The sequence below is a fragment of the Fringilla coelebs genome (genome assembly GCF_963513975.1).
Source record: "Fringilla coelebs genome assembly, chromosome: 5".
NCBI lineage: Eukaryota > Metazoa > Chordata > Aves > Passeriformes > Fringillidae > Fringilla > Fringilla coelebs.
The window spans coordinates 11,977,245-11,992,044 of record NC_140033.1 but is presented as its reverse complement, the minus strand read 5'-3'; the positions used below and the strand labels follow the sequence as shown (position 1 = coordinate 11,992,044).

General features: G+C 37.4%; 1 protein-coding gene across 3 annotated transcripts in view; it reads right to left on the bottom strand.

Annotated features, from left to right (window-relative positions):
• MAGI2 (membrane associated guanylate kinase, WW and PDZ domain containing 2) overlaps positions 1-14,800 on the bottom strand; it is a gene marked incomplete at both ends in the record, with an annotated part of 698,114 nt that overhangs the window by 67,274 nt on the left and 616,040 nt on the right. For 2 of the 3 annotated variants that reach the window (XM_084205311.1, XM_084205312.1), the window contains 2 exons: positions 2,900-2,991; positions 8,280-8,321. In XM_084205311.1, the coding sequence (XP_084061437.1) occupies positions 2,900-2,991; positions 8,280-8,321 (134 nt within the window). The remainder of the gene's footprint in view (positions 1-2,899; positions 2,992-8,279; positions 8,322-14,800) is intronic. The other variant, XM_084205313.1, reaches the window with a different exon arrangement.

The following is a 14,800-nucleotide window of genomic DNA, read 5'->3' as shown; positions in this document are numbered from 1 at the left end:
TGCCTTATGCTGAAGAATCCATATTCCTTTTTAGATATCAAACCACAAAGACAAAAGCTCCCTTTTGTTCTGTGTTACCTGATGGCACAGCAGGAGAGCTGAAATAAAAATTTCAAAGCGTCTCAGTTCTTGTTTCATAGGACAGGCAGGGGTTTGGAGAACAGGCAAAAACTGCTTCTGCTTTTCTGGGGCTGAAAGGAATGGGAGGCTGCAGGTGGGCTGTCCATGGGGGGGCAGGGAAGCAGTGGAGGAGAGAGAACAGAGTTAAGAAGTCTTGTACTTTGAATACGGAATAGACGGACACTAAAAAGAGTACATCTGTTGTGTTTATTGGTGTTAAATTTGAGCAGTGACAACAAGATGGGCAACCACGAGGGACTGAGAATTGAAAAAAACCTCAGCACTGCAACATTTAATTCTAAGGAGGTTCTTTTTGCCTTGTACAATCCTCAGCTTCAAGTTAGGCTCTTCTTAACTCCTGGGGACTTTGAGAAATGTTTGCAAAGACATGTAAAGCCCATTGGATTGATAAGTCTTGGGGAAAAATGCTTTTCTATGTGCAAACCATGGAATAGAGATAGCAGCCTTGAGGCTAAGGGCAGGCTGAGAGCAATTGTTCAGCAGGGCAGTGAAATGTATTGGAGGGTGGTTCACAGAGGGCAGCATTTTTGGTCCTGCTCTCCAAAAATAGCAAAGTGCTTATCTCTGCCCTTGATATCCAGCTATGGCTCTTTGACTTCAGACAGTAAAGTCAGGTCAGTCCTTTGCTGAAGAGACACTAGAAAGAGCTGATCCTCTGTAATACTTCAGTGTATAATGCATGTAGCTGCAGGGCAAAAGGCTTGCTTCAAAATTTCTTTTCTACTGAACTGCTGAGCAGACTGAGAGACTCAAGACTGGCATGTATTATGTATATGAACTACCAGAATATCAGATACTCTACATGAGTTTTCTCTTAGTTCTTTGGGTTGAAATAATTCAGTTTTATATAAATAATCATCTTTTAGATTAGGGATTTGAGCTGTACTTTTCCCCATGAGATTGTCATAAACCTCCAACAAGCAGAGTCAGTCAGATGCCTAGTCCATGACTGCTTAATTATCCATTTGTAATGAAAAAACACTAAAGGAGACACCAAGAGAGCTGATCACAAAATATTGAGCAGCCCTGTAGCCAAGGACACTTTCCTGGGAGATAGGAAATGCCATTAGACATTACTGTCCAGAGCAGGTAGAAGGAGATTTCCAAATCTTCCCAGAACATAGAATGGTTTGGATTGGAAAGGACATTAAAAATCCTCTAACTCCAATCTCCCTGCCATGCCATGGGCAGGGACACCTTCCACTACACCATGTTGCTCAAAGCTCCACCCAGCCTGGTCTTAAAGGTAGTGCTTTTCTAGTGCCATTTCCTGATAATCTGAAAAGATAAAATGGAACATTTCCACTAACACCTCAGAGACTCCTTTTTGGCTTCACCCAGCAAGTGTGCTTTGAGAACCTATAATGGCTGGCCTGTCCAGAAGGGACAGGAAAAATGCTCAGTTGGAGAATGTGCAGATGATGGCTCAGTAGCCTCATTTTATGTGCACTGGGACATGCTCCACAGAAGGAAGTTACATATCAGAGGGGCTCAGACACAGTGGAAGTGTAGACACAGTGGAAGTGTAGAAGATGAAGCAGTCTTGTCTTGGAGTCCTTCTGAGCAGCTATACTTCACATTTGAAAAACCATTGAAAATGCTTATTCTAAACTAGACTGAATTTCAAACAGCACTTAAAGCATCTTTTTTTAGAATACATTGCATTCTTTTCTTATTATGGGAGATCTCAGTAAAGATATCTCCTGTTAAGATTTATCAGTACTTTGACAGATGTTGACAATTTTAAAATATAAGAGCTTCTTTGTTTTTCAAAGCCCTGTGCTGGTTAACCTTAAGACTTGAATGAAGAAGATACTATTCTGAATTAATTTGAATATGGAATATATAAATTATGGACTAGTGAATATACAAATCTAATAATTAATTATACATTTTCTCAGAAATGTGATAATACAGGATTAAGACCATGCTTAAAATTGTGATAGTAAAACACTATCAGTATTGACTTGAGATTAGTCCTAGCTGTCAGATTATAGTTACAGCATTGAGTTTTTTTCTGAAAGAGTGCTAATTCTGCCTGCTCTCAAAATTATAGTATTTAGATAGATCAGTAACTTATAAAAATATTTATACATTTGTGGTATGTCATGCACATTTGACCCTTATTTTCTGGGCTTCTACACTGTTTCTTTTAAATATTGTGCATAAGATATATTTTACATTATATTTTATTAGCAAACCGTCTTTGTTCATTTTGTTACCCGTTTTTAGTTACAGGGGTCTCTCTCCTAATGGTATAAAGCTATAATTTTTATGCCTGTTGCCTCACATGAAGTTGTCATTTAGCCTGGAACATTGACTATCACTCTGTGGTAAGGTCTTCTGTTTCTGGAAATAAACTGCATTGTTGACCATGTCTTTTAACCACACACATGCATTTTGCACACAAGTTGTCTACTCTGAACATTGTTATGGATAGTCTTACATAATTGGGTTTTTGGAATCTTCTGCTTAAACTTGATTTTGAAAAGTCCAGATTAAGAGATGCCAGGTCACACTCTGCAGTAATGAGATGAGTGATGTTCTGTTTCCACCTTAATGTCTTCTTATTCTAGCTGAATTCCCAGATGTGAAAAACCTGAGAGTTCTGGGTTTTCTTATGGATGAAAAAAAGTAATTTTACTTGTAGCCTTAACACGGTGTTCATTTGGGTTCAGTTATGTAGTAATATTTTTCTGACCTTTACACAGATGATAGAATGTGGAAGGAAAAGGAAAATCAGGAAGAAATAACTCACAGGCTGCCCAGGCTCGTCTCCTCCCAGGATCCTGAAGCCAAACCCAGACTCCATTCTCCGAAGGTGAACATCCAGCTCCTTGTAATCAGGACCTGGTTTAAAGAGAAATCCCACTGAGCAAAGCATTTTGGTCTCATCTTGAGAATTTGCACCAACCCCTCCCACCTTGTGCTTATTGCACATGACTAATGGCATCCTGGTTGGAGCTGGTGGAAACAAATGGGCCACAGACAAGGAGGAGAAGAGAAAATGTAGGTGTCTCTTGGAGGGTGGGTATGTTCAGTAGAATACACTAAACCAGACTAGAATGCATTCACAGAAGATCAGTATGGAAAAGGGAAAAGTCTGTCCAAAACAGAGGTTAAAAATGTGTCTTCTTCCTAAAACTGACTGTATAATGGACTGCTGCTCATCCACCTCTGGTCTTTATTTGTCTTTTCCTTGCAGTTCATTAAATCCTACAAGAATAAACTAAAGTGGGAATGGGAGACAGAGGTAGATCAGTCCAACTCACAAAACATGAAAATCATTACAGGCCATTTAAGCTCCAAAGACACACGTGTGTATATATATATATGTATGTCTTTTTATGTAACAAAACTTTAAAGTATTCCACTTCCAGGTAGTACCCTCAATAAGGAGTTTTGATGAAAATTATCATTATAAACCTCTCAGTCTCAGAGTTTAAATTGAAAGCTAACATCATTAACTTGAACTCCTTAATGCTACTCAATTAAAACCTCAACAGCTTTGTGAATCAATAAGGTTGCATTTCCATATGCCTGCCTAACCTGTCTTTAGACACATATTATGTCCTGTAATATAACAGTTGTGGAATATAGAGTCTTTTAAAGGTCAGTTTCTTATAGAAGTATCTTTGGCTTCACTTGAAAGAACACAGTGTTCTGTGATAATAGTAGTAGTAGTAATAATAATAATAATAATTTCAGTGAATAAGTGAAAATAAGTGAAACTGTAAGCATTTAGGGGACTAAGAAGTTGCCTGTTGTCTGTTGTGACTATTGCTGTCTGCATGCTCAGAGATGCTTTAGGCTCATCACCTAAAGCAGTGATTGACAGGAACGGTCTTTCCTATGGATTGCACTCTGGTCTATACATTGTGACACAAAAGCTTTTGGTCAGTGTCAGAAAAAAGGGATGACAAACTTTATTTCAGCAAACTGCTCATAAGTGTCTCCAGTTGTGCCTTGCTCCCTCAGGATGGGAGGGATTACAGGTGGCTGAAATATGGTGCTTCAGCAGCTCTCACTTACAGATCTTCCCTCAGAGCCATCAGTGGGCACCTCATAAACTGTGGAATTTTGCACATGTCAGGTGTAGTCTGGGATTAAAGCCTGCTTAGTTTCAGTCAGGTATTATTGCAAAGACAGATACAGAAAGACATGCACTGGCTCCATACCATGACTGTGGAATAAAAAAATCCCCTGTAAACAGCAGCATTATTTAACAATCTGTATTGGTTAAAGTGAGACTGAATCACAAATATTTCAGTTGGTAAAATAAAAGTATTACCTTTCCCTATCAACTTCCTTCTCATATATTGAGAAGACAAAGCCCAACAGAACCAAGCTAACTTGGTTCTGACTTGACTGTTATACTGACTTTTCCCATTTAGTTGATGTGTCCCAACACTAAGGAGCAAATGAATTCTGGGTGTGTACAGTATGTAAGCTTAATGCAAATAATTTAAAAGTTGTGAGAGGCAAAGGAATTTCAGAAGAAAGCAGTACTTTATCTGGTTTGCTGTGCCTAAAAGGATGGGGCTTCGCACTAGGGAGATGTTTTTTAGATAGACACAGTGTGATCAGCATTTGAAACCCAGGTTTAACACTGAAAGGCACTGTCTCAGCAGTCTGTCACAACCTGAGCACTGCCTTTATTGTGTACAAGTGAATGAATATGCACAGTTGGGGATACAATAAGAAAATATAAGAATGTCAAGTTGTGAAGAATACTTGCTCTGGCAAACTGAGATGAAACGTCCCTCAGATACATTGACAAAGCTGAGCCAAACCAGTGCTGGCAACAGACTCCAAAATAAGGGATATTATTTATTTTTAAAAGATGCTGTTTTTCTACCCTATTTAGAGATAGATATTTAGGGTAGATAAGCCAGTTTGACTATGAAAAAGTTTAGGTTAAAAAATGCTGTATAGGGCTATACTTTTCTATGAACTCCAACACAGTTTGGAAGCCTTTGGATCAATTGACTAGGCTGCAATGCTCCTTCCCAAAGACTTGGAATTCTGTGGAGTCCATTGTCTGCCAACAGGTCACTGAAAACTGCTCTTAAAAAATAATGTTCTTTTCAGTCCAACTAGGGAAGCAAAGCACTGGAAAGGATTGCTGGGTCATCAAGTCTAGCTTCCTGTTATTGCAAACCTCTGCTAGCAAAGAGCATACAGACCTTACCAGTAAAGACACAGGCAAAGCAGACACTGGCAACTGAGCTTGTTTGTGGCCTTTGTCACTAGGTCACCCACCTTGCAGTAATATCATCATATCACAGTATCTCCAGTGACTGGTACACAGCCCTGTGTGCTGTTTCAGCTTTCATGTTGGGTATGATACGACTGCACTGATCACCTTTCTACTGCTCTGGAGACAGCTACACCACAGATTCCTGAACTTACATCTCTGAAAGTGGACCTGACTTCTACCCTTGGTTTATGTGCTTAAATGATTCATGAAATAAGACAAAAGACTTATTGAAAGGCTCTCCAATAATATTAATCCTTCAGTCCAGATTCTTCTAGTATAATTGCTTAGCTTTTTTCTAGCCATTTATCTTTACATTTCATGCTAAGCACTGTCTTTTCCAGGCTAACGTGGAAGTGTTACAATTACAACTGGCATTTTGTAAAATGGAAAGTATAGATTAATTAAGCACATATCACTTGTTTGGTGTAAAAAAATCTGTTACCAGGTTAGCCCAACCAACCAACTTTTGCTAAACTCCCTTTGCACAGCTCTCAGTTTATCTCCACGTTGGCAGTTAGTCTTCGATCAAAAACATGTTCTTGTTTTTGAAAGACAGGTAAATTGTTCACTACTTTGCACTTTTTCACAGGAGCTCCTGTTTGATAGATTTACTAAAAGCCCCTATGATTATGTGGCAGCAGTTTCAATATCCTGAATATACATTGATTAAGTATTCTTACCCATTTAAATGATTACATTTCATCTGATATTCCTCTAGTGCTTGTTTCTCCAGGATTCTGGTACTTTTTTGTTCCTCACAAAGGATTTTTAGATAGACTAAATTTTGTGTTTTCTTACTGGAGCGGATTTTCAGTTGATAATACAGAGAAAATTACCTGTACTTACAGAAAATGACACTCCTGTGCCTTGCAATATACTACAAACTGTTGGTTAATATAACTTCATTATGGAAAATGTGTCTTTTTTGTTTTCTCTTGCTAAGCTGGATTAGCACCTTGTGGTTCATGCCAAGTAAGAAGTAACAAATATGCTTGCAGACAAACCAATACTGAATTAACACTGTCTTTTCCAGTTTGCTTATCCTTCCAGTCAGCTTAATGTACCTCAATGACCTGTCTCCTACCAGTTTTACTGAGAGTTTCACCTTAAAGTCAATATTTTTGCTCATGTAATATGGGTGCCCTGTGCCAGAATGACAATGCTCCCTCTCCTTCCTTGCCTCTCTACACATCTATATTGGAAAAACAACTTTAACTTTGCCTGCTAGTAACTTAAATCTCTTTTTTTTATTGTTATACCACTTTTTTTCTTCTTTTTGTGTGAAGGAAAACTTTCTTAACAGTTCATTTGGCCTGGAATAAAAAAAAAATCACACCAATTCACTTTGCTAGGCTATAAAACCAGCTGGCTCCCCCATGAATTTGAGAATGGTGTTGGACAAGCTGTGATCTGATCATCACTGCACAGTGAGGACAGTAAAGAGCATTGGGAAATTCTTTCTGGTTCCTGAATGATGGGGGATTTGCTTTAAATGTAATGGTAGCAGAATAGATTGTTACTGAACACTAGTGAGATCTCACAGGTGGAGATGTGATTATCAGCTCCAGCTACCTTTCTGCACTGTATTCATCTGAATCTCTGGGTAGACAACACAATGAGATGCATGCATGCATCTTAAATGTTGAGAAAATATACACCTGTAAGTGCTTAATTAATTTTCTGTGTGAGACAAGTTGAACAAGTGCTATGTGATTTTACAGTGATGAACCTGGTATTCAGGATGATCCTGTAAATGTCGATATAAAAATTTTTATTAAACCTCTTCTATATTGCAGTTAAAGGAAAGATGAAGTGCTTTGCTGTAATAATTTTACAGTCTTTCTGGGTGTATTCAGCTATCTACTGGAAAGAAAAACTAATTTGGACTCCTTTGCTGAAGATGGTGAAGAATTTTGTTTCATACAAATGATTAAAAATTGTGAATTGGGATTGACACAAAACTACAATAACTTCATCTGAGTTTCAGATGCTCTTGAAAGATGTGAAAAGCTTGGAAACAGTCACGGATCTGCTGCTCTGCAATGTAAGTAGCTTTTTAAAAAAGCACACATATTCCCTCTTGATATTTATAGAGAGGAAAGCTGGCAAATAAAAAATTCAGTATGAAAGCATCAAAGAAAAGAAAAAAGAACTGGTGTGCTAACAGAGTAATTCAATGTATGAACCCTACTGTTTTATGCAAAACCAGTCCAATGTTATATTTAATTTAGGATCTCTGTCCAGCTTGCAAAGGACTAGAAAAACTTTGATAGGATTGTCAAAACAGCCGTTTTTAAATTTTTTTTTTTTTTTGTATGGGATGCCTGTTTTAACTGTTCAGTTAGCATGATAACACTGGGAAATGAAATATTGCTGCTTTTTAAAAAAGTCCATTGCTATTTTACAAGATCACTGTTGATTCAAACACCCCCAAAATCTCTTGATTTTGAAAGCTTTTTCTTTTATATTTTTACAGCACAAGATATAAGTATGAAAGCAAGGAAATGGTGATATAATTAAGACAGAATTAAATTCAGATATAAAAAATGATTTGGCTTAGGTTTGGCATGAGCTATAGAGATACACTTTTATGCTAAAGAGTGAACACTAATATGAAAGTACACATAAAACACAGTAAAACATAAACAAAAACTGGCTGAGGAAAAAGAAATACCTTTCCTTGCTCAAAATGCAAATCTATTATAAAAAGATTTGGCAAAAGCATTCTACAACCCCACAAAGATCATACACAATAAAATGGTGACTGGGCAGTCAAGACTGTCCATCCTCTTGAGAAATGATTAAAAAAAGAAGAATAGCTAAAACATAAAATGAAGGACAACTAGTTTACAGAAAACAAAGGCTGAAGAATACTTGCCAGAGGAATCCGCTCGAAAACCAGTCCTGGGCAGCACTTGTTCTGAATAGGAAAATGGGGAATTAAAGGTGAAATACATTTCTCAAGTTATTTAAAGATGCAGCATCAATTTCTCTGCTGTGTTTTGAATTACTAAAATGCATTTTCTCTTTTTTCTTGAGATTTTTTTTTTCTCCTCCCCTCCTTCTTTACTTTCCATGTGGTACATGTACATATTCCTGCTAGACTAAGACCTCCCTGGCCATTTCTGTGCAAAGTGAAAAAGATGTTGAGGTGGTAATGTTTCTTTAACACAGTGTAGGTTCTGATGAAGATAAAATTTTTAGTTTGGTGAAAACTGTTAAAAAATATTTGTGTGTATTCAAGTACAGCAAGAAAAGGGGAAATTTAATGGGTATGTTTGGATGACTTGACCTCAGATGTCTTGACTCCTGCTTTTATACAACACCATTGCAAAATGTCTTTTATCATCAAGATGAGGAAGATTTTTCCAGAGGGCTGTATATTGCCAATAAGAACAACTGATTGTAGATGAAGGGAAATGCAGGTAAATCCCTTTAACATACCTCTTATGCAGGTAGTTTCAAGGTATTTGTATTTCACTTTATGAAGTGCAGCAATTAACTGTCTTGTTTTCATATAAAACTACTTTGCTTGCATTAGAGGAAGCTGGATGAGTCCATAGCTGAATTCAGTCATGCTTCCTTTGCTAATTTTGAAATGTTCTGAACAAGAATTTCTGTTTTATTATTTTGCCCGCACCTAGAGTGAATTGCAAAACATTCCAAGCTAGAGGAGATTTCTATTGGCCTACACAGAACAAAAGGGCAAATCAGGTATCCCATTTATGTGATTCTAAGCCAGAATATCATACCATGCATGTTTCATGCATGTTCCATGCATGTTTCATACCATGTTTTGTGGTCTTTCACAACAGCATTTGTAGGACAGTGATGCAACCTATGAGCATATACCATCTTCCTAAGATAGGAGAGTGTGGTGAGAGATACAATACAGCATTTCCTCTGTGGGAAGCTGTGTACCACTTTGAAAGAGTTTAGACTGAAGCCACCTGCCTTCTGGTGGGCTACCTCCTGAAGGCAGCATGGGCTGCAACGGCAGCAGCTGCGTGATTCAGAGCTCTCTTGAGATAACACTGAACTGGTTGTTGCAGGGCAAAGATGTTTTCCAAAAGAGAGCTCCCAGGAATAGAGATGTCATAACATTTTTTGTGAAGGATGTTTAGATAAGAGCCGTGACCTGTCCAAATCCAGGTCCACTGAATGGGGACATCAGTTTGGATTTGGTGTTCCTGTTGCATTTGTGTTTGCTGTCTGTGTTGAGTTGTGTCTGACTTGATAGGTGGCTGCATGTCCTTGCTTTGATGGTTAAAGGAGACAATTCTTTCATGCACTTCAGATTTTGTACAGTGATTTGGGATCTTTCCAGTGAGATGTGCTATGTAAATGTAAAATATTGCACCAGCACAGCTCCTGAAAACCAAAACCTTTGAAACTGATGCTGCTCCACTGCAAACTTGGAGAAATGATTTTTTTTTTATCCACAGTCTTTTAAGATTTTAATGGAACTCTTAAAAGAGACAAAATTATTTTAATGTAGAGAAAGCAGTTTCATCTTGATAGTCTCAATAAGCTTCTAGGTTTGAAGGTACACAAGCTCTTTTGGTCACTCAGCTAGAATTGTTCTTTGGAGCTGCTCTAAGATTGGTTCATTCTGTTTCCGTTTCTGCTTTCAGTCACTCTAATATCACCCAGAACTGGTCTCAAGCAGCAAAATGAAAGAATCACCATCATTCTCAAACTGTGACCAATTAGGGAACAACTTGCTCAATTAAAACAGACAGCTATATATTTTAAGTAACTTAGCAGTTATTTTTTTTTGGGAACTGTTATTTGTGGTCAAAAGTGCCTGTCAATGAGGTGGTTTCCTTCAAAGATAATCTCATGGAGTCTGACATTGTTTTTGTTCCTTTGCCTTGCAGAACTTCATGTAGATTCTCACAGTGCTAGTTATCCTCTTGTAACCAACCATTCAGCGCCTAGTGTGTGTTTTCACTGTAGCTTAGGAATTCACACACATGAAAATTGGAACTATGCTATGCTGAAGATGCTGAACCAAGCCCTAAAGTTGTTAAATGTCTGATCACCGGAAAGGTAAACCCAGGTTCAGATTTGTGGTTTTGGTAACCATAGCAAAGCAATGTTCATATTAGGAAGAATCTGCTGTCAGCAATATGGGTCTCTGTGCAGTACACATAATTGTGATAATGTCACTGACACTTTGGAAAACAAAATATATCCTCTAAATAGCTGTGCTCATGTTACAAGCAAACTGTTAGCAAAAAGTAGAAAACTTCAAAGAACCTTTAGCATAGAGGAAGGGAGTGAATTAGCACTGTCTCCATCTGTCAAATGCAGAGATAAGTAGTTTTTTTCAAAACTCACCTAATTTTGCTCTCAGAGACCCTACAGAAAAGCAATTGCCAACAGAGGAGAAAGGACTGCTGGACCTGGTCCTCAGCTGAGCAGAATACATGCCATTTGTGCACATCCTGGGGCCTTCTATCTGCTAAGGATAAATTGAGCTGCTAATTTTACCAGAATACTGAGACTCCAGTGAGCTTTGTTTTGTAGAAATCTGTCAATTAGGTTTATTGGAAACTAACTTTACACGAGGCAATTTGAAACTTTCCATTTATTTATTATGAAATTAATCCTGACATTTTCCTAAACTTTTAATAGATTCTTTTTAGTATGTTAGATATCCTGCCTCTACCTCATAGGACACGAGATTGAAGAATGAAATTTTGGAGAGGTCAGGACATAGAGACAAATCTACCCAATACTGCCACCATGAAGAGGCATTGAAAGTGCTGAAAGTTTTAAAATGATGACATAAAATTTCTGCATTCTCCCTGTGATGCCTCTTTGGTTAAACATCTGCAGCTGCATTGCCATGGGTAGTTGTAGTCTTTCATGTGAAATAGAAGTACTTACAAAGTAGAGCTTGAAAGTATAATAAAATACTTGTTAAATTCACTGATTTAATTTTTTTAGTTCAGCTAACCTGTCCTAGAAACAAGAATCAGGAAAGTAAAACTAAGAAATCTGAACTGTTGTTTGTATATAACTAAATTAAAATAAATCTCCACCATGATGATGACTCCCTGTTCTCTGGAGAGCGGGGATGCAGTTGTGCATTTTGAGAAGTCTTGCCATACATCAAGATTTGGGGGTTGAAAGTAGATCCCTTCCAACCCAAACCATTTTATGGCAATCATTCTATGATTCTTTGCATATCAGATGAATGCAAAGCCAAGATTGCTATTAGAAGACAGAACAGTAAAAATCTTGCATACCTGCCTTCTTGTTTAGTCTAAAATATATTACTCTTAATAGATTTATTTCATTTTCATTCATTCATTTTAAATTGAAAACTATAAAATATTTGTGAAAGCAGCCAAGCAATAAACAAGATCTGGGACATAATCCTGATTTATATGAAATCAATGGTGAAAATAGCAGAAGCCTTTGCTGCCAAGATACAGCCACAGGAGCACAATTCACCCACAGCATGACACAAGGGTATTTTTATTCACACCAGTGGAGCCACTGGTATTCTCTGGAGGAAGAGTTATGCTGATGAAAGTTAGGGACAGTATTTGATAATATTTGTTTTCCATATTCTGCTGTTTTCTGGATCAGTCTTTGTTGAATGCTAAATACATGGAACACAACTAGCACAAGGGAACATCAGTATTTCAGCATCTCAGTACTGGCCATACTTCAGGTAAACAGGAGTTTCACAAGTGAGAAGAAAGAGTGTGATTATGCTGCAATGTCCCTTCCAAAGCTGTGCAAGCAGCAGTTTGCCACAGGTCATAGGCATGTAGCACCCACTTGTCTCATGCACCTGTGGCCAACTCCTCTAACCCTACAAGTCAGTTCTCTTAAATTTTTACTTTGACTCTTAAGTACCTGCTGCCACTTTGCAGATCAAAATCTACTTGTATACTTTTTGGTAACGTGCAAATTGCTAAAGAGAAAGAAATACTGCATCTTTAACACTGCCATCAGCTGTAAAACTGACACTTCATATCAGCAGAGGTCATTAGGGACCTATTTTGCAATCCAGCAATCAAAATCATTTTACATCCATGGTACTGTGATGATTATACACTCATAATTCCATTTGAAAGTGCTTTTGGTTTCACTGTCAGTTCTTATAAGCAACAAATCCATTTTGTCATGGTGAGCAATTCTTTCTGCAGTGATGAACAATACAAAACCATGTAACATTAGTCTGCTAAATTTCCTCTCCTTTTATTGTATATCATCTCTCATTAAAAAGGGTTATATTAATTTAAGAATAGAAGTTCTTAGACCATCTCCATGCTGTTACTTAGGATAGCAATAGATGCAAGGAAAACACCAGCATGGACTGTTTGGAAATTCCCTTCCTATACCTCAGTTGTTCATACTCTGGGTCAAGGAGTAGTTTGATGATAATAGACCTTAGCAATTTCCCAATACTTTTATTTACTAAATGAAGGCAGGCATGACTTACTGACATAAAGGGCACTAAATGGTGAATAGAAATATTGAAGGATATGGTAAACTGAGTGCAAGGAAGGTTTGAAACTAGAACCTGATTTTCTAGCTTACAGTCCCAAACCCTTCATGCATTCAAAACTCCCTTTATACAATACTTCAGAATCCTATGTATTTAGTGCTATCATAGTTCTGCATACATATGCACCTGTGCACAGATGTGTATACATATATGCTAAAGCACCATAACCAAAATGTGACTTCTTTTTAGACTAAAAATGAGCAAAAAGGGGAAAACATGTTAGAGGCAATTTGTCTTTTGTTAGGAAAACATTATCTGAAAAAAGGGGAAGTACCACTTAGGTGAAAAGTTTTCTTCAATTTTTAATAGTTTCAATCTTTAATTTTAACTGTAGCTCTTCAGCCAACAAGCACTGGCAGGAGAATTCTGCTTAGCTGTAGACTATGCCATGAAACCCCTCAGGTGGTCATGCATTCAGTGCTAGACCTAATATTTTTTTTCATATTCCATGACTATCAAAGTTAGGAAACCCCAATTGCATTAGTATTTTTCTGCAAGACTGGTGTTTTTGTAGTTACACATTATGGATCAGTATAATGCTGTCTGACAAATCTTTCCTAATTTAATGCATGTCTGTGCTGAAAACCTGGAGTGATGCTCTGGAGGAAATGTAGCCCGTGAATATGAATTTAAGTGCTTATCTGTGACCCTTACAGAAAGGTATTTATAAGTCTGCCAAAGAATATACCTTATTATGTGGAGGCTAATTATGCAAATACATTTGCTATTTACATATTTCACAGGTGTTGGTGAACTTTGCTTTTTGGTTATTTTCCAATTTTTTAAAATCTCTAGCAGTAAAAAAATAATGCATTGCATAAAACAGCTCATAGATTTGAAAGGGACTTAAGAAATTCAAAATACTGTGGCTAGAGGAGAAAATAAATGGGAGATTTTGAAGGAAGTAACCTTTGTCCTTCCAGCTAAAGGTGGAACTGTAATTGTTCAGATTTCACTTTTAATGAGAGCTTATCACTGGCTTATCTCTTTCTTCCTACTGGCATTTCTGTGTCACATCACCAGCCTTAGCTACCACACTAACTGGAGGACAAATGCAATCCAATCGACGTAAAAGGTGTTTTATTTTGCCTCTTTCCTTAGAGGAATATAACCTCAAATTTCTATTGTAACTAGAGAAATATTATGGCATTATGATTCCCAACAGCTTTGTGACTCCTCCTTGACTAATGCCTACAGGGGTGTCTGAATGAAGTCTTTTACAAACTGTGAATCTACAATAAACACAGTTCAATATAAAATATAAGGCATGATAAGGAGAATTTATAAAATCAAAAGTTACAATTCAGGTGGATGAGGTCTCCTAATGATAACTCAAGGATCCAGTTACAGCTGTAATAATCTGGTGCATATGAAGTCATAATTTTTTCATTAATAGGAAATTCCTGATTTGATGTTCCATTTTCTACCTTCTGTACCTAAACTGGTTATCAGGAGAGTCACACTGTCACCTACAATCTAACAGTTTTTGTAAGGAGAAAGGAGATAAAGGTTTTGCTTTGAATTGATAGAAGAACAGAAAAAATTTAAAAGTATCCAGTTGAGAAAATTACATCACAGCAGAAAGTTAGGTAGGTATTCTTCAGCATGCAGAAGAAATAAGAAGAGATGGGGAAGAGAGTAAAAAATATAAACCAAAACCCAAAACAAAAAAGCAAAAAAACCCGCCCAAAACAGAGAGACAAAGTAAAGAAAGAAAGCATAAACTGATTTCCCATCTTTTGCTTTTAAGTAGCTATTTTAGATGATGTGGTACTCCTCCTTAGTGTTTGGAAACCCCTCATGCTCCTTTTTGGAGCTTTGAGCATAGGTGGTAGGTGACAGCAGAGGCTGGTGACAGCTAAGAGGGA